We start from the raw sequence: 23931 nt of genomic DNA on the forward strand, positions 1-23931 counted from the left end.
GTGAGCTCAGGGCCAGTCTTCCTCAGCAAAAAGAGGAGGATTGGCAGCAGATGTTAGCTCAGGGCTAATCTTCCTCAAAAAAAAAAAAAAGAGGTCAAACCTCAGCTTATTGAAACTGGCGGTTAGGATGGGGCTGGAAATGGTAGGAGGAGCTAATGGGCATTTAAGTATGAATCCCACATACTCTGCAAAGGTTACAGGAGATTTGGCATCATGCATGAGAATGTCCCTGAAAGGTATTTGAAACTACTTGGTCTTAGCTCCTGTATGTGTGTATTTTTTAATTATTTTAATAGTAAAATATGTATTTTGTTAAATACTTGGAAAATACCAAACAAATACAAAGAAGGAAAGCATGGCCCACAATACCATGCTTGGAAAACTTTTCCAAGCATATGTAAATTTAATAGTCTTGAAATAGATTAGTACTTTATTACATAGATGAATAGATGTCTTGTTTCATTCTCTTAACATTATATTATGAATATTTCCCTACATTATTAAAAGTCTTCAAAATATTTTAATGGCTGCTATATGCTACTGTAATTTGCTGTTATAAAACAGAAGCAAATATGGAAGAATGCAAATGAAATTATAATGGGTAAACGTTAAATATTTTCAAAATGCCAAGGTTGGGGGCATATATAAGGGAAGGAGTAACTGATATGATACTTGGAGTCCAGATGCCCTCTTGAGCTGGGTTCATTCTGTGCTAATACACATTTTTTTCCTACTTCACTGGCTATCTGTTGTTGTTGTTAGAGCCAAGAGTTGTCTTTCATTAATAGGTGCAGAAAGCACTCAGTATCTGCTAGTGGGTTGGGATATTCCTAACTGATGGCCTGGGGGTTAATAGTGAAAATCCATGCCACCACCCCAACTTGCCCACCCCATGCCACCCGGCCTAGTCGTGGAGGGTATGGGACTCAGACTGCGTCACTCGAGAACATTTACGGGACCTCCTTTGCGTGACTTAAGTCAGCCGGCTGGGCTTCCCCCTTGGCACTGCAACCAGCATCCCACCTTGTGTGATATCAAGCTTGACTGCTATCATCTTGAAACTGTAGTGCATCCGTTTGTCGGGGCCCTGGGACATTCCTTGGCCAAGACCTTTCCCTGGAGCCTCTAAAAGAGGGAGTAATTTGTGGGATATAATTAGCTCTAAGGTCTGGGGTAGGGCGTAAAGAGCTCTCTAGCTTAGGTGGAAATGCTCTCTCGTCAGGGAGAACATTCCAGGAAGGCACTAGTCATCAAACCAGAAGACTGGGGAGACCAACTCTCAAGCAAAAACAAATGCTGATGCCCCTGTAGGCTGGCGGGCCCTGCAGGTTTAGTTATTGGGGGATTTGTGGCAAAGGGAAAGTATTTGGTGTTTGTTTTCTGTGTAGTCTAGGGTTTCCCAGTGCACTTTAAATTCTGGCACAGTTCCCAGTAGCTAAAGCGGGCAGGATTTTACTTTCTCAATAAATTTTCTTTGTAAACATGTTAAGTGGGTAGTTTGGGTCCGCTAAAACCCTGTGCCGTTTGCAGCACACCCCCGCCCCATCCGTGTGAGATGCTCGTGTTAGCGGGGTCCCTGTGGGGCTGTGTGCTGAGCCCCTAGCCCACGGCCTGCCCTCTGTGGGCCTGCGGATGCCTCTTGCCAGTTGTTCTTTATGCTGCTGCCTTTGGTGACCCAGAACTGGAATTACATATCAAAATCCGCAAAACATGTAGAAAGTTAAGAACATAATTTCTGAAGCCAGACTATCAGCTGGAAAAATTATTAGCCGCAGATCCCTGACGCTCTGACCTGCTTCATATCCAGAAGACTTCCCTTCAGCTCAGAGTTTATCCAAGGTGTCTGCGCTCAGGTTATCCCTGGATCCTCTCAGCACCATTTGAACTGTGACGGGAAAATAGGACACTTATCGTAGTATTTCTTTCCAAAAATTTTTTCATTTTAAATTTTTTTGAGGTAAAATATATATAACATAAAATTTACCATTTTAACCCTTTTCGACTGTGCAATTCAGTGGCATTAATACATTCACATTATTGTGCAACCATTGCACCATCCATCCGCAGAACTCTGTCATCTTCTGAAACTGAAACTCTGTCCCCATCAAACACTGACCCCCCAGCCCTCCTTCCCCAGCCCTGGGCAACTGCTGTTCTCCTTTCTTTCTCTGATTCTGACTATTCTAGGCACCTCATGTAGGTGGAATTGTCCAATATTGGTCCTCTTTTGCATTTCTTTTAAGAAGACCCTAGAGCTTTTTTATTACTTATAAGCAATTTCTGAGTAGGCCAGCATAGTGGTGACAGGTCTGAGGGTCGGGAGAGGCTGTGTGTCCCTGCGGGAGGTCCCGGGGCTAACCCAGCCATGGCTGCCCTGTGGTGACCGGCTGTTGCAGCTGCTGGCCCTGCGGCTTTGTCCAGGTGGTTCCTGTCTAGACACCATGGCTGAGTCTGTATGGTTTCTTTGGTCCTCCCTGGTTCAGATGTTTGTATTTGGCCAAAATCTGATAGGATTTTTATACTTTTTTTTTTTTTAAAGCAGTGCATACATGTAAAATTCTCTCTCCCACTTCAACCCCCAGCTCTTTCCCAGTGGGAAGCTGAGGTTACCCATTTCTTGAGTATCTTTCCAGAGATGGTATTCAATCCATGTGAGTTATGTGTGTGTGTGTGTGTGTGTGTGTGTGTGTGTGTGTGTGCAGGCCCCAGTATGGTGTGTTATTACTCACACTTGTGATTAAATCAATACCCAGGGCTCACATTTTTTTCAGCTACGTAAGTACTGTTTTCAGCTGAATCATGTACTGGCCTGTAATTACATTTTTCTTCTCTATAGCTTTTTTATTTTCTTGAATTTACTAGTTTTCTTGCTTGTCAGTTTGCTTAATTTTCTAAGGATCAATCACTCATTCTTCCCTAAACTCTATTGGAAAATATGCACCTCCTCTCAAAATGACAGAGTGGTCAGGACAGGTTTTTCCTTGGAGAGGCCAGTCCTGGAGCCCTCTCCTGCTGCCGTCCGGGCAGGCGGCCCTCCAGGTCTGGGGTCCAACGGAGCCATCTTTGCCCTCATTGTGGGTACCCTCACTCCTCCTGATTTCTAGCTCCTTCTTCCTGGAGCCCAGGCCCCCCTCTTCTTGGCCTTCACTCCCTCCCTTTGGCATAGAGCCCACCGTCCCATGGCTTCCTGAGACTTGCATGTCTGAAAATGCCATTTTTTTCCTACCCTCACCTGGAGGTTGTTTGGCCGGATACAGAATTTGAAAGGAAAATAATTTCTGTTGTCATTTTGAAGTCGTTATTATATTTCCTTTTCACTCCCGGATTTGTTCTTGAGAACTGTGGTGCTGTCCTGAGTCACTCGTTAATGACCTGGAAGCTTTTGGGATCCTCACGTTATCTTGGAGTTGTGACATCCCCAGAGAAGCCCCTTGGTGGGACTTTTCTCTCCCACTGTGCTGCCCACCTAGGAGGCCGTGTAGGAAAGATCCACATCTCCAGTTTGGGGGCCTTTTCTTGAATTATGCTGCCCCTCCCCTTTCGGTGTTCTTTCTGGAACTCCTCTAACTCAGTTGTTGGAACCTAGATTGCAGCTCTGAGCTCAGAGCCTTTCCTGCTGGGCGGGGACAACTACTCCTCTCGTCTCCAGCCCCACCCCACCCCACGCTGCCTTCACATGAGAGCCTTTACTTGGATGTGTAGAAAGCAACAAGTAGAATTATTTGTGAAAAACCTTTCCTGTACTGTAGGTACGATGGATCTGGACTTACTAATTAATGTAGTCACATAGTCCTTCTCACCCAACAATTATTAAACTCTTCCTGACTTGAATGATTAAAGTTAAAGTTTTGATCATTTTTCTTTTGTGTTCTCTTTTCCTTCTCCTGGCCTGAATTTTCCCTGCTGGTTGGCTTAAGGTACTCCTGGACTTGTTTGTGTAGTCTGATTTCTGCAGCCACAAAATATGCTGCTAAACTGTGATTTGTGCCTGGTGGTCTCTCGGGTTCCCTGGGGCCTCTGCACAGGTGCGCGTTGCATTCTGGGCTGGGTGCAGCCCCCTTGGCTCCCTTTCTGGGGCTGTGCCTGCATCCCTCTCTGGCTTTCACTTTCTCGCTGGTCCCTGTCTTCCTAAGGCATGTGACAAATCTGCTGCAACTGTGGGGTCCCAGGCCCTGAGCCAGAGCCCGGTCTTCAAAGTACAGGTGTCCTCAGCCTGTCAGATCTCATCACCCACTCTGTCGAGCCCCTGGGCCTTGCCTCAAGAAAATGACGCCTCTTCTATGTTGAACTTGTGCAATATGTGGAAAGGACCCCCTCTTCAGTAGCTGTGACCTGGATTTTCCTTAGAACTGCAAAGAAGGTTAGACTGGTCAGCTGTACAGAATATTCGGGAGCTGCTGAAAGCCAGCGTGCACCGTTCAGCCGCTAGTCCTGACCCACGACAGGCAGGGCACCATTCTAGATACATGCTTCTCTCCCCGTTTCTTCAGCCGCTTCCTGTCACCCTGACATTCAGGGAGATTGTCAGGGAAAGGTGAGCTAGCCTCTTGTTTGGAGATATTTGTCCTGTGAGGTCTCTTTCTGTCTTCTCCTAGTGACCTGTAGACATTGTGACATTTGCCTCCTGCCCTAAAGCATGGAGAGATCCGGCCTTTCCTCGACCCCTGGGTCCTCCCCAAGCCCAACATTCATTCCCCAGGTGCATTCCAGAATTATATCGCTCCTACGCAGGAATGAGGGGAGAGGGGGAGTCGGAGTCTTCCGAGTCAGTGGGGCACTGCTCAGATTGGCACATCAGGAAATGCAGGTGACAGTCACACTGCTGAGTCCTGGGCATAATAAGGAGGTGATATTAACCCAAGCAGCCCTGGTCCCCCTAGTTCTGATTGACACCAATCTTGGCATGTATTTTAGTTACTCTGTTTATCATAGGCTAACAGGCATCTGCAAAATGGTATAGCTGGGGGCAAGTTGTATTTAAAATGTTCAGTGTTTGGTCCGAAAACTGTGTGTTCAACCGAAGGGAACTGTGGCTCCTCGAGGGCTGGGGGCTCTCACTGCCGTGTGCTGGCTCTCGATGCTAACTGCAGCGCGTCAACCGCTGGCAGCTGCCCGTGGGCCAGGATGCGGTCCCTCTGACCTTGCTAGCTTCCTGGTCTCTTTTAAACCTTGCGTCTCAGACCTTTACAGGTTGAGGGATGGGTTTTATTTTGCTTTGGTATAAATAAGTTGTATCAGGGGAGCCGGCTGCTGGGAAGGAAGGTCACCCCTCCATGTTTTTCTTCTTCTTCTTTTTCCTCTGGTCATGGTCCTCTTTGCTGTGTCTGAGGAGCACAGAAAACATCAGTGCCTTTGGGCCAATAAAGGCATTCTCTGTTGAAGAGCATCTGTGAGCATTGCAAAGTGCAGGTTGCACATTTGTTGCATAACTTTCTGTTTGTAAACAGGTCGGAAAGGTGAAAAGCAGGATTCACAGCCTCTTAGAGGCAAGGCCCTGGGTTTATCTCAGATGTTTTTTAACATGCAGTGTTCAAACTGTAATATAAGAAAAACAAAAGAAAGATGATTTGTAATAAAATAATGTGAATGTGAACTTGTAAATGCTGGGCATGACCACACAGGGAGAGAGAATAAAGTACGCAGGGGAACCTGGCATGGCCCCATGCACATGGCAGCTGCAGAGGGAGCGGGGCTGTCAGTGATTCATTTTCCAAGTGACGACCGAGTCACCGCAAAGTCCCAAACAGGATGAAGGGATCGTGGCCCTCCATTGTTACGGTCCCGGGAAATGAGGTGGATGTGAAAACCAGGCAAAATACTTTGTTTGTATGTAAAGTGGAATTGAATTCAAGTCTCAGAAGGTCACTTGGGATATGGAACAGTTGCCTCTGGCCCCTAAAAGCCATGGTTCCCCTAGTTATTGTGACCATCCAAAGCAACCCTACAAATTTGCAAAATGCCTTGATGGGGCGGTACCTGGATATTGAGAACCGTGCTGGAGAATCTACCATAGAAGTCAGGACAAGTGACGGTGTATGCCTTAGTCAGGGTTCTTTAGAGAAGCAGAACCAATGGAGTGTGTGTGTGTGTGTGTGTGTGTGTGTGTATAAAGAGAGAGTAAGAGAAATTTATTTTAAGAAATTGGCTAATGTAATTGTGAGTGCTGGCAATTCTGAAATCTTCAGGGTGTCAGCTGGAGACCCAGGCAAGAGTTCGTATTGCGGTCTTGGATCCCAAGGCAGTTTGGAGGCAGAATTCCCTCTTCCTTGGAGGACCTCAGTCTTTGCCCATAAGGCCTTCAAATGACTGTATGAGGCCCACCCATATTATGGAGGGTAATCTGCTTTGCTCAGAGTCTGCTGAATTAAATGTTATTCACATCTGAAAAATACCTTCACAGAAACATCTAGAGTAATGTTTGACCAAATACCTGGGTACCATGACCTAGCCACGTTGACGCATAAGATTAACCGTCACAGCATGTGACAAAGACATTAAAGAACGTTCTGTTCCTATAGTAGAAACTCAAAGGGTAGTCACTGTAAATCTCTTTATGTGTCTTTCTCTGAAGCATATCCAGTGTGCAGCGTTCAGACAATGGGTCGTATATCTGTAAGATGAAAATAAACAATGAAGAGATTGTGTCTGACCCCATCTACGTCGAGGTGCAAGGTAAGTCCAGGGCCTGCACAGTGTCCAGTTGCCCCGGGGCTGTTTGTTTTAGATCCTGTATTATGTGCTTTATGGATAATCCTCTAGAGTTTGGCATGCCCGTTTATAATTCTGTATGCAAACCTTGCAGATCCACGAGCACTGAAATTTGACAAGGCGATCTTCTTTTCAGACTTTAGGTAATAATGAATTTAATTCAATTCTTAAAGTTTGAGCTCTATCCTGGGCACTAGGGCTGAGATACAAAAAGGATTATGAACTTCCTTCTCTTCAGGTTATTTACGTTTAAAAAAGCTGAAATCTTTTATTTTAGGAAGCAAAATGCATTCTATGATCCAGGTTTCAGTGCTGGCACCAGATACCACTCACCTGGGCAAGTGGCTATTTGCTTATTAGTCAGCATCTTTTCCCATCTTGCGTGTGTGAAATCAGGGAGGGTGAGTGGTTTTCCTGAGTGAGTCGAGGCTCGGGCTGGGACTCCTTTTAGGCCCTGGGATTTGTCGGGCGCGTGGTTCAGTGCAGTTCCATGACGTGATGTGAGATGGGCTTGGTGGGGGCTGAGAAGGGGGACATCAGGCAAGGGGAAGGTAGGCTTTACCCTCGAGGAATCTGAACGCTAGTGGGGAGTGTGAGCTGATGCGCAGGTGGGCCAGGCCAGGTGAGCCCAGGTCCTGGGTCTCAGGGTTGGCATGCCTGGTTCTGCAGTGGCAGGGTCTGTGAAGAACGGCTTCAAGGAGGAAGCCCCTTTATTACCACCCCACATGGTTGCTCCCCACCAGCCTGGGGCTGCCCTCCAGGCCTCCTGCGTTTCTGAGGTGCCCCTATCAGCAGAGCCATCAGAACCACTTCTTTTCTGCTTTCTCCTGACCCTCTCATCTGGGTCTTTAGAGCAGGTCATTAGCTTTTTAGGGACGTTCAACCAGAAGCATCTCCCAATTAAAGGCTCCTCTGTGACCCATTCTTTTGCAAACCTGAACCTGATCCCCCAAAATACTGCAGGACGGTGCATGGTTCCTCCCTCGGAGGAGTCTCTTTCAGAGCTTTCTTCTAGGCCCATCCCAAGCTGGACAGCCAGGGCCTCAGGGTTGTGTCAGCATCAGCCAGAAGGGGCATGGTGGTCCCTACATTTGCTGCTAATCTGGGAAAAATATTTAAAGGACATTTTACTTGTCAGAATCCAAAAAAAATGCCCAGAGGAACACATTAGGTCCAAATGGAGTTTTCGAACTTTGATATAGGAAAAAAAAAGTGTCCCATTTTACCTGTCCCACATCATTCCTGCTGGGACCAGATCTGTGAATTCCTAATCCCAAAAGAACACAATTTAAAAGCCTGAGGACAGTTAGCTTAAATTTTTGGCACATGCCCCAAATAAGTACCAACTGGCTTTCTCTGAGATGCTCCTAAAGTCCCCTTCCTTATGACCCTGATTCTGGAATTCCAGTAGGAGATCTTAGGATTGTGACTGTGGCTACACTGTTTCCATGAGAATGTGCTTTAAAAAGTGTTCAGCCCTGTACGAGTGTACAGATTTGAACATTTGTGATCACTCATCTGAAACTCACACACAATAGATTGTCCTCAAAAATGCGCAGACCTATTACATGGCTTGATTTTTACTCTGTGTTTGTTTTGGTAAGGAATACTGAAAACCTGCCAACCTGCCCCAGGAGTGTGAGCCACTCCTGATTTCAGAACTGCCAGGCCTCCCTTCTGGTAGGACCAGTTCTGAATCACCATTACAACCCCTACGGGAAAGTATCCTAGAAAGCCGGCTGGAGCTAGACACGTAGGAATGAGCCTCTGTCCCTTCTTACCCAAATTTCAGGAGATGGAGACTGGCCGTTTCAGACCTGGGGTGGTAGGGAAAGAAATGTGTTGCAAAGTTCCAGTGCAATTTCTGTTCCCCGTGCTCTGCCTTTCCTTGTGGATCTGAAACATTCTTTCACTTAACTCTCTTTCTGCAGGACTTCCTCACTTTACCAGGCAGCCTGAGAGCATGAATGTCACCAGAAACACAGCCTTCAACCTCACCTGTCAGGCCGTGGGCCCGCCTGAGCCTGTCACCATATTCTGGATTCAGAACAGCAGCCGTGTTAACGAAGGGCCTGAAAAATCCCCCTCCGTTCTGACTGTTCCTGGTAAGTCCGAGCTGTGTGGTTCATTGGTCATGTTCTCTCTAAGAGGGGAAGGGATCAAAATTTGGTGACCACTGCTGTGTACCAGCAACGAGCAGTGGAGGAGGATGAAAACGCAGCTGTGGCAGCTGAGGTTAGGGGCCGGGTGGCTGGGAAGGCAGGTAGGAATCTGAGGGGTGAACGTTCACAGGCCAGGGCTGGGAAGTGGGTGAGTGCCCTGAAGGTGTCTGTGGTTAAGCTGAAGTGGCCAGAATCCCCGAGCCCAGGCAGTGGGAGGCCTGCTCACATCTCCCGTTGCAGCTGTGGCCTTGCTGGCCTGGCAGGTCCTGCACTTCAGGGACCACTGATGTGAAGGCCTCCGTGAGATTTGACAGCAAGGAAAATGCATTGGTCACGGGGCTGTTGTGGGAAGACTGAGTCATTGTGGGATTGTGGCTGCATTGACGGTCAGGTTCATCTTGGTTTCCATCTGAACGGGAGTGTCCAGCTTCATTCCCATCACTGCTGAGTGCTCTTAGAGTCAACGCCATGGATGTTGCCCGTGCTGCTAAAGCCAACGGGTTCTTCTTTGGCACCTCTCATTGCGTCTTTCAGCAATATCTGCCCTAATCCTTCCTTTCTTCGTGCATTCAGCAAATGTTCTGTGAGGGACTGCTCTGTGCCAGAGGCCGTTCCAGGCACTGAGAACACAGTGATGAACTTCTGGAGACACTGTCTTCCTGGCTTTCTTCCCACCTCGCTGCTCCTCCTCTGCCCCTGCGGGAGTTCTGAATTTGGGGCGTCCTAGCGCTCAGTCCTGGGCCCACTTCTGTTCCCTCTGAGACACTCCTTCCTGGGAGAGTTGCTCTCAGCCCCTGGCTTCAGTACCATCTGTGCGATGATGGCCTCGAACTTTGTGTCTCCACCAGACCTCTCTCCTGAGCTTCAGGCTCCTGTATCCAGCTGCCTTCTTGGCATTGCCACTTACTGGGTATGTAGGCGTCTTAAAATGAAATTCTTGATTTTCCCCCCAGACTTGTTCTGCCCCAGAATTCCCCATCTTAGTAAATGATGTCACCATTTGCCCATCCTTCCTCCTTCTCCTTTTCCACATTGAATGTGTCAGCAGTTCTGTCAGTTCTGCTTCTTCAGTGTATCTGGAGTCTGCCTTTTCTCTGTCTCTGCTGCACTGCCCTGGTCCGTGTTGCTGCCAGCTCTTGCCAACACTGCTGCTGTAGCTTCCTAACTGATCCCTTTGCCTCCAGCCTTGTCCCCACTCTAATCCACCCACCTCAGTGGCAGATCACACATCATCCACCTGCTGGAAACCCTTCTGTGACTTCCCATTGTCTTAGACTGTCATTCAGAGTCCTTCTTGTCCCTGCCCCTAGGCCCTGTATGCTCTGGTCCCTGCCCAGTTCTCTCGCTGAACCCCAGCCCACTCTCTCCTCCCTGCTTATTAAGCACAGTCACACTGATTATCTTTCTTTTCTTCAGACACGTTGCCCTCCTTCCTGCCTCAGGACCTTTGCACTCTCTCTTCTGTCTGCCTATAATGTTCTTCCATCTGCCCTTCGTCCCATGACACAACTCAAATATCACTTTTTCAAAGAGGCCTTCCCTGGTCACTCTTAACGATTTTAGTTAAGATACCCCAGTATAGACTCCCCTTTATTGACTCACGATCACATATTCTTGTGGACTTCCTTCATTGCACTCATCGCAGTCTGTAAGTACCCTGTTTATTTTTACAGTCTCCTCGTCTGTCTTTCTAGAGAACATATCCTCAGAAGGACAAGGACTTTGTCTCCCCTGAGGCAGTGCCTGACTCATGGTAATACTCACTGAATACTTAGGGCAAGATTGGGTCAGCAAGTGACTGCTAGCCCCTGGGTCTTGTCTCTGAATCACTTTTCTAACGCCTGACTCCATGAGGAACATTACGGTTTTCTCTGCCTCTATCTGAGTTTTCTTTGAGTTTCTCCAAGGAGTTGATAAGCAAGTGACTTCTTTGCTCAAAATCAATTTTAAAAATACATTCACCCTTTCTAGCATGGTTGCTAGGAAGTCCCGTAAAGAAAGATTTTTTTCGTGGAGGTAAAATCGACATACAATTAGATGCATAGAACTTGAGTGCACAGCTCAGTGAGTTTTGCTAAATGTAGACACCCGTGGAGCCACCTCTGCAGTCAAGATATAGAACATGGCCGTCACCTCAGAAGTTCCCTTGTGCTCCCTTCTGGTCAGTGCCCACCTCCCCCAGGGAACCTTGTTCTGACGTCCATCATCATAAATTAGTTTTGCCAGTTCTTGAACTTTAAATAAGTGGAATCATAAGTATGTATTCTTTTGTGTCAGGCTTCTTTCCCTCCACGCGGTGTTTTTGGGATTCATCCACACTGTGGTATCAGCAGTGTAATTTTTGTTGTTGATAGTACTCTGTGGTATGCATCGCTGTATTTTGTTTATCTGTTTGGTGAACATTTGGGTTGTTTCTGGCTATTGGCTATCAGAAATAAAGGAGCTCTGAATATTCGTGTGTAAGTCTTTTGGAGGACATATGTTTTTACTTTGTCTTGAATAAATAGCTGGGAGGGAACTGCTGGGTCATGTTACAGATGTATGTTTAACTTCTAAAGACACCACCGAACTGTTTGCCAAAGATGTTGCCTCGAGTTACATTCCCAGTGGCAGTGGGCGAGAGTTCCAGTTGTTCTGTCCACAACCTTGCCAACATTTGATATGGTTAATGGTTTTTACAATTTTAGACGTTCTAGTGAAATGGTAAATTATTGTGGTTTTAATTTGCATTTCGTTTCCCTGTCTAATTTTAGATTAGATTTAGAAAGGATTTGTTTTAGCATCTTTTCTTGTGCTTCTTGACTAATCATATATCCTTTTTGGTGAAGTGTCACTTCAGGCCTTTTGCCTGTTTCCACATAAATCTTAGAATCAGCTTGACAGTTTTTACAGAAAAGTCTGCTATGATTTTATTTGCAATTGTATTGAATTTATACATCAGTTTAGGGGGAGTTGACATCTTAATATCAAGACTTCCAATCCATGAACACACTCTCTTCGTTTATTTAGGTCATCTTTAATTTCTCTCAGCAATTTTTTATAGTTTTTGATGTAGAGGTCGTACCTGTCATTTGTTAAATTTGTTTTTAAATATTTTATGTTTTTGATGCTGGTAAGTAGCATCTTTTGTTTCATTTTCCGATTGTTTACTATTAGTATATAGAAAATACATGGACTTTTGTATGTTGATGTTAAATCCTACAACCTTGCTAAATAAATTCACTTATTAATTCTAAGAGGTTTTTTTTGTAGATTCCTTGGGTTTTCTATCTAGACAATAATGTCACGTGCAAATAAAGATAGTTTTACTTCTGCCTTTCCAACCTTGTCCTTTTATCTCTGTTAGTTTCCTTATTTCACTGGCCAGCACCTTGAGCGCAATGCTGAATAAAAGTGGGAAGCATGGACATCTCTGTTCCCGATCATCAAGTATGATGTTTGTTAACTGTGGGATTTTGTAGGTGCCCTTGGTTAGATTGAAGAAGTTTCCTCTTAGTCCCAGTTAGCTGAAAAGTTTATTTTTTATCATTATGGGTGTCAAATTTTGTTGAATTTCTTCTCTGCATCTCCTGAGATAATCATATGGTTTTTCTCCATTATTCTTTTAATATGTTAAATTACATTGATTTGATTGTCAAATGTTAAACCAATGTTGCGTTCTTGGGAAAAACTCTACTTGGTCATGATGTAGTATAGTGGATTCAATTTGCTAATATTTAGTTAAAGATTTTTGTATTTATATTTATTCTGTTTCACCCCAAAATTGGGTAACCCCGACTGCGTGTACTGCAATTCAATTCTGATACAAACTGCGGGGAGTTCATGCAGACCCCGTAGGTTAAGGACAAAGCCTGCCACAAGACGGCACTCACTTCGGATGCCAGCTACAAGTCTTGGGGGGTCCTCAGGCCGCTTGCACTTCTTACTGACCGGCTATAAATTTGGAGGTTCGCATGACCCCCTCCAGTTTGATAATTTGCTAAAACAACTTGCAGACCTCAGGAAAGTGCTATACTTAGGATTATAGTTTTGTTACAAAGGATACACATAGGGTGAGGGCTGGGAGGATCCCGGATGCAGAGCTTCCATGGCCTCTCGTGGAATTAGGGTGGCACATCACTTAGGGTGGCACCCTCCTGGCACATCAAAGTATTCACTGAACAGGAAACTGCTGAGCTTTGGGGTCCAGAGGTTTTATTGGCGTTTCATTACATAGATACAATTGATTAATCATTGGCCACGTGATTGAACACAACCTCTAGACCTCCTGCCCCTCCCTGCAGGTTGGGAGGATGGGCTAGTATCATGAGTCTCAAAGCCCCAACCGTCTCATCACGTGGTTGGTCATTCTGGTGACCAGTCCCCGTCTTGAAGTTATCTAGGGGCCCATGAGTCACCTTGTTAGCATAATACATCCACTTGAATCCCTCAGGAAACTGCAAGGGACAAAAGCCAAATTCTTTATTATACAACAATGTTCATGTGGGAAATTGATTTGTAATTTTATTATCTCAGTTTTTGGTAACAGGCTATTGTTGATCTCATAAAACTACTTGGAAAGTGTTCCCACCTCCTCTGTTTTCTGCCAAGAGTTTAGTCATTTTGGTGTTATTTTGAAAAGACATGCATAAAATTCAGTGGAGGCTATAACCTCTTGTGTTTTGGACACTTTATTTCTGCTAATGCAGTTTGCATTACCTTTTTGATGAAGGTTAATGTATTGGTTAATGTTGAGTTTGAAGTTAACTGAAATTCCCTGGTCTTTTTTTCTCATTAATTGCTGCAGAGTCAAAGCTGTCCTCCTCCTTGTATGTATATTGAATTGTTTTTGAAATCTCAGCCTAGTGTTTGACATTTATCCTTAACAAAATTTTATCCATTTTCCCAGCCTACCGAGGCCATTTTGAACCTTGATTCTCTCATTGGATTAGCAAATCATCTCCCTGCTTTGCACTGGCTGCCTTTTTTGTCTCTTCCAAGCCATTAATAGAAATGTGGATTCTAATCTAACTGAGGGCAGAGCCCAGTGGCCTATTCGTAAAGGCATCCTGTGAGTTGACATCCATTCATTAAGTCAACTCTCTTGGCTACCTTTCAGGCAGTTGTAAATCTGCTTAATTTTATTTTTTCCACCATTTATTTATCCATCTTGTCTTCTGAGATGTTCCTTGATACATTGGGCTAATAATTGTCACAGAAAGACAGGAAATCACTTTGGAGTTTGCTTTGAAATCAGACTTGACTTCTTGTTGGTGAGCTGACCTCCTAGGTATGACCATTTTCCATATTCTTATAGGCACCAATTTTATAACCCCCTCTTAAATTTTGCTGTGGGTTTCTATGTCTCAATGACTCTGTACTTACAAGAATCAATGTCATTTTCTTTATGAAAATAGGGACAAAACCTCTCCATCTCTGTTTATCTAGAACTTTTCCTCTTCTGTATATTTTCTCAGAAATTAGAAATGTGTTTCTGTGATAAGATCTGCAAATTCTTATAATACTCAAGGCTATATATAATTTATCTCAGCTTAGAGGTCTGACTTATTTCTAAATGGTAATATACCCTTACAACTGTATTTTGGGTTTCAAGTTCTTTACAATTTTCATTTTACTTTCTTTGACTTGAAGATTTTTTCCATTGGTAGAAAGGATAGAAATAAAATAGAAATTGAGCAGTTTAAAGTGCATTTTAAAATAACCTTTATTGTGATGGTGGTTATCTGAAGCTACACATGGGGTAGACTTACGTAGAGCTGTACACACTCACATACACACACACGAGTCTCTATCTAATTGGTGAAATCTGAATAAGCTCTGTGGATGGTACCAGTGTCAATTTCCTGGTTTTGACAGTGTATTAGAGTTATTTAAGATGTTAACAGGGGCCAGCCTGGTGGCGCAGCGGTTAAGTTTGCAAGTTCTGCTTTGGCGGCCCGGGGTTCACCAGTTCAAATCCCAGGTCCGGACATGGCACTGTTTGGCAAGCCATGCTGTGGTGGCATCCCACATATAAAGGAGAGGAAGATGGGTATGGATGTTAGCTCAGGGCCAATCTTCCTCAAAAAAAAAAAAAAGATGTTAACAGTGGGGCGGTAGGGTGAAGGATACAGGGAACTTCCCTGTATATTTCTTTACATCTTTCTGTGAATCTATAATTATTTCAAAATAGTTTTTTTAGAACTCTATTTTACATAATTATGAAATGATTTTATGTTAAAAATGTAGAAAATTCACTCAAGTATGTTTAGATCTTACTACACATTTACAATTACAATGAAAATACCGATTGATTCCTTCCAAACTTTTTCTCTAAGTATATGTTTGTGTACATATATATGTATATAAGTGATTTTCCTTCAATTAGCATGAGAGTACAGGTGCAGATTGCTTTCATGTTGTAAAACATTCACATCATAGTGACATACCAAAGCGAAAAGTGAAGGTCTCCCTCTGATGTCCACACTTTCACCCCCTTGTACAGAGGAGACCAGTGTCCACCATTGGTTCACTTCCTCCCGGGCCCTTTCTAGTCCTTGAAATACACTCATATATGTGCAAATACACATCCATCGCCAAGACATGTAGATCTTTCCACGTAGGTACTCATGGGCCCATCTCATTGTGACAATCGCTTCATTGTGTGGGTGGACCATAATTTATTTAACCACTCCCTTGTTGATGAACATTTAGGTTGTTTTAACTTTTTTTTCTGTTACTTATTGCAGACATCTTTGTTCCCATATGTATTTCTTCTCTGAAAACCTTGCTGGACACCACATCCCTGTCTGTGCACCCACATTGTCTCTTCTGTAACTCTGGTGCCCCCCCATCACATAGAAGCACAACCATCTGCTTGTCTGCCCCCCCCGCGTTATTAATATGATTATTACATATTAATTACTAATTAGTTTAATCCCCACCACCCAGCACAGTGCCTGCCACATCAGAACCGTGTGAATGAATGAATGAGCTAATGAACAAATGAATGAGTTACAAACATCCTCTGAGTCTTAGATCCCTTCACTGGGACAAAGGGACATAGTGATAGTGAAGTAACTTGTATTTGTATCATTATTTTTGCATTTAAACTCTTTCTCATCTCTTTTCTAACCAGTTCTGTGAAATTAGTAGAACAGGATTTTTAAATATCCATTTGCAGACCCCAAGGACTTCAATAAGTCCATGGAGAAAGAGCCCGGAGTGCAGGCTTGTGCTGGACTTGTCAAGTCCTATCAAGTCAGCTATATGCAGACTGTTCCCAAGCAGCTGAATTTTGTAACATTGTAAAAGAACTACATAAAAAATTATTCTTATTTACATCTTTTTTTTTTTTTTTTTTTGAGGAAGATTAGCCCTGAGCCAGCATCTGCTGCCAAATCCTTCTCTTTTTGCTGAGGAGGACTGGCCCTGAGCTCACATCCGTGCCCATCTTCCTTCTTGCCAAGCAGTGCCAGGTCCACACCCGGGATCCAAACCGGCAAACCCCAGGTCGCTGAAGTGGAACGTGCACACTTAACCGCTGCACCACTGGGCCGGCTGCTACCGCTGCACCACTGGGCCGGCTGCTACATGTTTTGAATTCTGAGAACACTTTAGTGTGATATCTGAGCCCCTCCCAGGGGTTCATGTTTGGCGAACTAGGTGAGGAGGCTGTTGTGACGAGAGATGCCTTAAAGGGGCTTTGGCCCAAGCTACGCCTCACTTGTTGATGTAAGGCCGTGAGTGTCTGCAGGGAGACGCCGCTCTGTCTTGAAATTAACCCGAAGTAAACTTTTCTGATCCCTTCTATGGATAGAATGTTAATAAGCAGGGAAGTGGTTTCAAGAGCCCTGATTGTTAACGACTGCTTTGAACAAGCACGTTTATGAGCGGGAAGGTCATATACTTTTTCCCTCTTGATATCAGATTTTTTTTTCCCTCTGTGATGTAAGAGCTGTCTTTAACAGACATGAGCAAAGAAGTACTTTGTCTAAAGGGCGTTACTGAGTCAACAAAGCCAGTCTCAAAGGTTACAAGCTATGTGATTCCATTTATATAACTTTCTCCAAATGACAGCCTTATAGTGATGGCGAACACATCAGCTCTTGCCAGGGGTTATGATGGGGGTAGGATGTTCCTGAAAGGGGTAGCATGAGGGAGCTTCTCTTTGGTGATAGAACAGTTCTGTATCTGTACACAAATCTATACCTGTAATAAAATTTCTTCGAACTATACACTCCCCGCCTAAAAAAACCCAGAACACAAATTGGTGAAATTTGCATAAGGTCTGTTTTTTAGTTAATGGTATCACACCAAGTCACTTTCCTGGTTTGGATCATTGTGCTATGATTACATCAGATCTCATCGTTAGGAGAAGCTGGGTGAAGAGTACACAGGAACTCCGTACTACTTCTGCAATTTCTTGTGAATCAAAAATTATTTCAAAACAAAGTTCTTTTTTTTTTTTTAAAGAAGCTTTGTCATGGGAAAAACCAAATCCCAAAATAAAGAGCAGAACTGCAAAAAAGCTTTTGTTGCGGGTGTTTCGTGGCGGAATGCATTAGAGGTTAGTGGTTAGGATCCCAGCTTTGACACGTGGACTGATACCACTTCGCCATTCTGTGTCCCTGGGCAAGTGACTGCCCTTCTTTATAGAAAATAAGGATGATAACAGTATCCACTTATGGAACATTTATGAGCATTCAGTGAAATAACGAGTGGAAAGCCCTTGGTACAGGGGCAACCTGCAGGAATGGCAAATGCTATTTGTTAGAAGTTTTTGTGTTGTTTTTATATGCGATGGTTACTAACTCAGTATCAATTTTGAGCTTCCTTTCTATTAAGAGTGATGGACTTATGATGGTCTTTCTGGCTTTTATTTTTTAAAAATGCTTATATTTAAATCTACAGTTAGGCAACAGCTAAGCGAGCTTCTGTTTTAATTAGTTGGATATAGTTATTAATATTCATTGTAATAACATCAGTAAAAATAAGTAGAATTTATATGTCAGTTCGTAATTCTCACAATACTTTCTGTAAAGATTGACTTTGAACCTGATAGCAAGCTGTGATAAAGTTGGGCATTTTTAATACTCATTTTACAGATCAGGAAAAAATTTGGAGCAATTAAGGGACCTACTTGCTTAAGGTCTAGTCTTTATATGGTAACTGTAATGATCCTGATAAAACATGATAGATCATGTCAGGTTTCTGCTCAGAGTGGTAGGTGTCCCATCCCACTTAGAGAATGAAGCAAAGCCCTAACCTACCTTTTCCCTCCGCCTGGAACCTTCCCCCACTCCCCCCCCACCCCCCTCCTCTGTATAAACTTGGCCCATGTCCTCACCCCAAGTCTATCCTCAGAAAACGTTTCTCAAGGAGCCACCTCTGACCCGCATGTTTAAAATCACAACCCACTTCCTCACCCACCCTTGACCCTCTGATCCTCTTCTATTTTTCCATAGTACTAATTCCCTTCTGATGGAGCATGCAGCTTAGTTATTTATTAAGGTTCTTACTTCTCACCCCCATCCCTCCATGAGAATGTGAGCTCTGTGAGGGCAAGGATCTTTGTTTTGTTCATGGATGAATACCAAGTGCCTGGGAAAACATTTGACGCAGAGTAAGTACTCAGTAAATGTTTGTCAAGTGAATGGATTCAGGGCAGATAGTAAGTTCCAAGTTAATAAGCTACTTCATTTATGCAGCATATTCTTCTATTTGTTGCCTCTTTTCATAGAAAAATGGACACTAGGAAAAAAAAAAAAAAAGGACAAGATTGCTTAATCCAGAACTCAAAGAATTAGCCTAACTGTGCTCTTTTTTAAAAGTTGCTTCGTCAGTGATTCTGATTGTCCTTCCCTCAAGGGAACATCCTGTCCCCAAATATTCCTTAAAATATCTTTCAGACCTTGTGTCAGAAACTATCTTTTTTTAAGCCAGCAGAGGACCAGGCGAGAGGGGCATGGACCATCATAATGGAGCTAAGTGAAGTGCAATGGAGAAAGGGGGATGGCCCGCTGGAAGAGGATGCGGCTCAGGGAGGCTGGAGGCTCCAGCTGCTGGGGCCGGGGAGACAGTGGGTGGCAGGGCGGAGACCTGGGCGGGGTGGGAGGGGGTGGATGATCTTCTCCCTGGAAAGCCACAGGGTTTGGGCTATAAAACTTCACGGTCTATTCCAGTCCTGGTGGTTATTGTTCATCCAGAGGGAGAACAAGAAGGTGAGGAGAGCTGTCTTTCCTAGTGCACGCTAGCTGCGGTATTCAACCCAGGCTTATAAGTGAGTCTCTAGTTGGGAAGCTAGTCCCATTAAATAAGAAACGTGTAACTGAATACATTAAGCCAAGAAGACTGTATTTGGCCTTAAGCACCCATCAAGTTTTGGAGAAAGTTAACTTTGGTTTGAACCAGTTTCCATTTCTCTCTGCTGGCATCTCTGAGGGCTGTGGGCATTAACCACCTCAGACCATGTGGAGAGCTGCTGTCATACGTGGTTTGGCTGCTTCTGGGCACTTGAATTGGTGCGGGTGCCTGGTGCCAGGGAGTTTTCTGCAGATTGTTTTCCTGACTTTGTATACACTTTGAAAAGAAACACAAAGAGGAAAAGTGACTTCCTGCTTAACCTAAAATCTTGTCCCTTGATAAGCAGTTTCACTTTCCGCATTGATAAACCTCGCCCGGACGGAAGGACATTATCTTTCTTTGGGATCATAACTGGGTAACAGACCTCAATGAAATAAACTCATCGTCTCGTTTTGTGGCAGGGCCGCTCCCCATCACAGCTAGTTGGGAATGGAATTTGTAGTTTGTACTCAAGTGTTCCCCAAGAGTTTCAACAAGAGAAATTGAAGTCAAATGACTGGTTTTAACCTGTAAATGTCTGCTTGAATATATAAAAAATATAAGTTGTGTAGCAACTGCCTGTATTTTCTGAATGAGCCAAAGTCGGCTTTTCTAAATATAAGCCAGGTTTTGTTAAGTTCACGGAGCCTGATGAAATGGGCATCTCCTTTGGGAGCTGGTGACCTGGAAGGTTAAAAGTGATACTTCAGCATGAACATTGATGTGTCCCAGGCCTGACTGTGAAATAGTGATCGGCAGAACGGGCCCCAGGTGGTGGCTTAGAGGGATGGGTGTCTTGATCCTCATCCAGTGTGGGCCCTCTTTCCTAAAATCAGTGCCTGACAACGTGCCCGAAGTCCAGATACTGCGCCACTTCTTCTTTTCCACCTCCTGCTTCCCCATCATCTCACCCACACTTTACAAAAGAATAAAGACCTCTGGCTTGTCTGGGGTCACTGTGGGGCATCGGTTCTCAAATGTCTTGGTCTCAAGATCCCTTTACAGTTTTAAGAATTATTGAGAACCAAAGAGTTTTTTTTTTTTTAATGTAAGTTACATCTGATGATATTTACTGAATTATAAATTAAAACTGAAAACTTTTAAAAAACAAGAATACTTAAGCACATGTTCCAGTAGCTAATAGAGCTATGACATCATCACATATCATACAGCCTCTGGAAAATTCCATTATACATTCCTGAGATAATGAGAGTGAAAAGGGAAAATAACATATTATTATTACAAAAATAGTTTTCACCTTAAGACCCCTAAAAGGGCTTCTGGGACACCCAGGCGTCTCTAGACTACACTTTGAGAATATATACTACTATATCGGCTCGAGGTTAAGAAATTTCCAGACCACTACACTTTCCAGACCACACAAATACTAAATTTTGTTCAGCAAAAGAGTCACCTTTCCAACAAATTTTTACATTTAAGAATTATCTGTATTATTTTGATCAGTTGTGCCCTAATAATAGTTGTAAGGACAGTCAAGCTAGAAGAAAACTTTTTTCCAATTTCAGTGTAAATGTGTATTTTTCTTTCCAAGAAGCATCATAGGGTGATTAATCAATAACTTTCAAACACACACATGAATGCCATTAGGATAAAATTCTGCAGGGGAAAGAGAAAAGTCATAATGGAAAACTTCTGACTGCTGGGGGAGCATTGTTTCAGAGGATAACACTGGGTCTCCCATCCTAGTAGTGTGTATGTTGCATAGGACCCTTTAAAGGAGTTTTACTTTAAAATATCAGGATATTCAGGGTACTTGAAATTACATTCTTTGCAGCTGTTTAAATTATGAAACATTTAGGATGCAAACCTCAAAATGTGTGAGAGGCTGCGTATATTTTTCAGAATTCTTTGGGAGGCATAAAAGCAGAAGACGTGAAGACCACTAAGGCAGAATATTCACACGTGTGCTTTTATAGATGTGGCTAACGGGTTGGAAATAAATATTCCTCTTGAATGAAATAAATATTTTCTCAACCATCACACCGACTATTAGCAGTTTCATCTCTCACTGGAGAGGAGGTGACCAAATGTGAAAAATGATGAGTCCTACCTGGAATTTTAGTTTCTTAGCGCTTGGAATTGTCCAGAGAATCTAATGAAGCAATCTAGTTTAGAATTTTCCTCCCGTCTGAGGGAAATACTCCTCATCTTGGAAAATTGAAATACCTGAAGTAGCTGTCACATTCAGATATAATGTTATTTTAGAGAAGTAAAAAGTCTCTACAGAATTGTAGGACAGAGATGGACAGGTTCCTTTCCCCCTTGAGGGGTGGGCCATGTCTAGTCTGCAGAACCAGGACAAACTTCCAGCTGGATGGGAGAGAAAAACCCAACAGTGCTGATTTTTCTGTGCACTTCTAACCCCCGAGGAGAAGCACCGACATAAAAGAGATAAGATTTGCATTTCTTCCTAGAACTTCTCCCAGACCCGGTCCTCTGGCCACCTGGTGCAGCCTAGGCACAGCATTGGGCATGTGGGCATCCAACATGGCTTAGCTTGGCTGATGCCCGCTGGGCTTCCCTTAATGGCTTGTTCCTCTTTCATTTTTCAAATATTTAATTACTCCATTAGTGACAAACTTTGAATTTTAAAATTATCAGATGGAAAATTTCCCATACAAGTAGATGGATAGAAGAAAACAAAATAAGCTTTTCAGGCAAGAAGCAAATGATGGGATATTTTCAAGAATTTTATCTGTCTTCAGTTCATGATTTGAACTCTGTGCCAGACGACACCTTTGTGTGCCAGAGATAGAGAAGTTTCCAGATTCAACTAGATGGTATATTTAAAAAAATTTAGAATAGTTTTAGATTTATAGAAAAGTTGTGGAGATAGTGCAGAGTATTTCCATAAACCCCACCCCCACCTTCCCCTGTTATTAACATCTTACATTGATGTGGTACATTTGTTACAGTTAATGAACCAATACTGATGCATTATTTTTAACTGAAGTCCATACTTTATTCAGATTTCTTCAGTTTTTACCTTTTATCCTTTTACTGTTCCTGGATTTCATCTAGGATTTAGTTGTCCTGTCTCCTTAGGCTCCTCTTGGTTGTGACAATTTCTCAAACTTTGCTTGTTTTTAATGACCTTGACAGTTGTGAGGAGTTACTAGTCAGGTTTTTCGTAGCATATCCCACAATTTAGTCCTGTCTGATGTTTTTCTCATTTTTCTCATGATTAGATTTGGGTTATGTGTTTTCGGGAAGAAGACCACAGAGGGGAAGTGCCATTTGCATCACATCATGTCGAGGGCACATTCTGTCCACAGGACTTATCACTCTTGATGTTGACCTTGATCATCTGGCCGAGGTAGTGTTGGTCATTTTCTCCACTCTAAAGTTTTTCCTTTATTCCCCTTCCATACTGTCCTCTTTGGAAGGAAATCACTGTATGCAGTGCATACTTAAGGAGTTGGGAGTTATGCTCCACCTCCTTGAGGGCAGAGCATCCACATAAATGATTTGGAATTCTTCTGCATGGGAGATTTTTCTATTCTTCCCCATTTATTTAATCATTTATTTAGATCAATGTGGACTCATGGATGGATGTTTATTTTATACTTTGGGTTAGTTACAGCCCAGTGCTACTTCATTTATTTTCTTGCACAAATTGTTCCAGCTCTGGCCATTGGGAATTCTTTCAGTTGGCTCCTGTGTCTCTGTGCTCACTCTGTGTGTGTGTGTGTGTGTGTGTTGTATGTTTGTCTTATATTTAGCTCCAGGCTCATCCTGTATGTTTCAGTCTGAGAACCAGCCATTTCTCCAAGGAGCTCTGGTTCCTATTATTGGAGAATAGTATTAGAAACCAAGACCTGAGTTAATTCTCTTCCTTTCTATTTAAAATTAACGAATCAATTCTTTTTTTTATTTCTAAGATGTCTTTAAACCTCTGAAATGACAGAATTTTTCTTCATTCAGCACTAGTGTCTTCTCTTCGAGGAATAATAATTCCTTGTGTTAATATAATGATTCCTTATGAATTGACCAATTTTTACTATTAAAAAAGGATTCATTATGACAGGTCATCTGAAATTGTAAACACTGTGACTTTTATCCTGCTGTTTCTGGTACTCATTCTGAAGTGTCCATAGTGTGTGACATAGTATGTGCTGGGGGGCTGAGCAGCAGGGGACTGTCGGGGTGAGCCTCAGAAACCACTTTTCTTGGTATTAGGGCCAACAGTTGCCATACCTCCTTGCAGAAATTTAAAAATTTAAATGATGCTGCTTTGGTACCTAATGTCTCACCATCAGGGAAACATAAAGGATTTGACTGAAGAATAGCTGCCTTTTAGGCCCACAGTTGCCTTGCTTCCGGTGCCTAGAGTTTAATCCCTTCTTTGTTTTTCAAACACCAGCACACTTTTTAAATTAACTTTGCGTTTACGGCTTGAAGCAATGGACCGAGAAGTAAAAGAACGCTGACAACAGTAGGAGTCTGGCAAATAGCAGCCTGTTTCTCGGTGGCTGCTCTCACCGGGTCTCCTTCCACTCCAGGTCTGACCGAGGCAGCGGTCTTCAGCTGTGAGGCCCACAATGACAAAGGGCTGACCGTGTCCAAGGGCGTGCAGATCAACATCAAAGGTAAGCAGCGGGGCCAGGTCCCCCGTGCGCGCGTGTTCTGGCAGCTGGTGGGGAGACAAGCACCAACTCTGCAGCCAGCTGCCCGGGTTTGGGCCCTTGCTTCCCCACTGACTTCCTCTGTGACCTTG

General features: G+C 43.5%; 1 protein-coding gene across 2 annotated transcripts in view; it reads left to right on the forward strand.

The window, feature by feature from the left end:
* Window positions 1-23931, forward strand: part of MERTK (MER proto-oncogene, tyrosine kinase) — a 101978-nt gene that overhangs the window by 29135 nt on the left and 48912 nt on the right. Inside the window, exons 3-5 of one of the 2 annotated variants that reach the window (XM_014852720.3) lie at window positions 6572-6672; window positions 8640-8813; window positions 23717-23803. In XM_014852720.3, coding sequence (XP_014708206.1) covers window positions 6572-6672; window positions 8640-8813; window positions 23717-23803 — 362 coding nt within the window. The remainder of the gene's footprint in view (window positions 1-6571; window positions 6673-8639; window positions 8814-23716; window positions 23804-23931) is intronic. The other variant, XM_070511762.1, reaches the window with a different exon arrangement.

Source organism: Equus asinus, chromosome 6, assembly GCF_041296235.1.
Source record: "Equus asinus isolate D_3611 breed Donkey chromosome 6, EquAss-T2T_v2, whole genome shotgun sequence".
Classification (NCBI taxonomy): domain Eukaryota; kingdom Metazoa; phylum Chordata; class Mammalia; order Perissodactyla; family Equidae; genus Equus; species Equus asinus.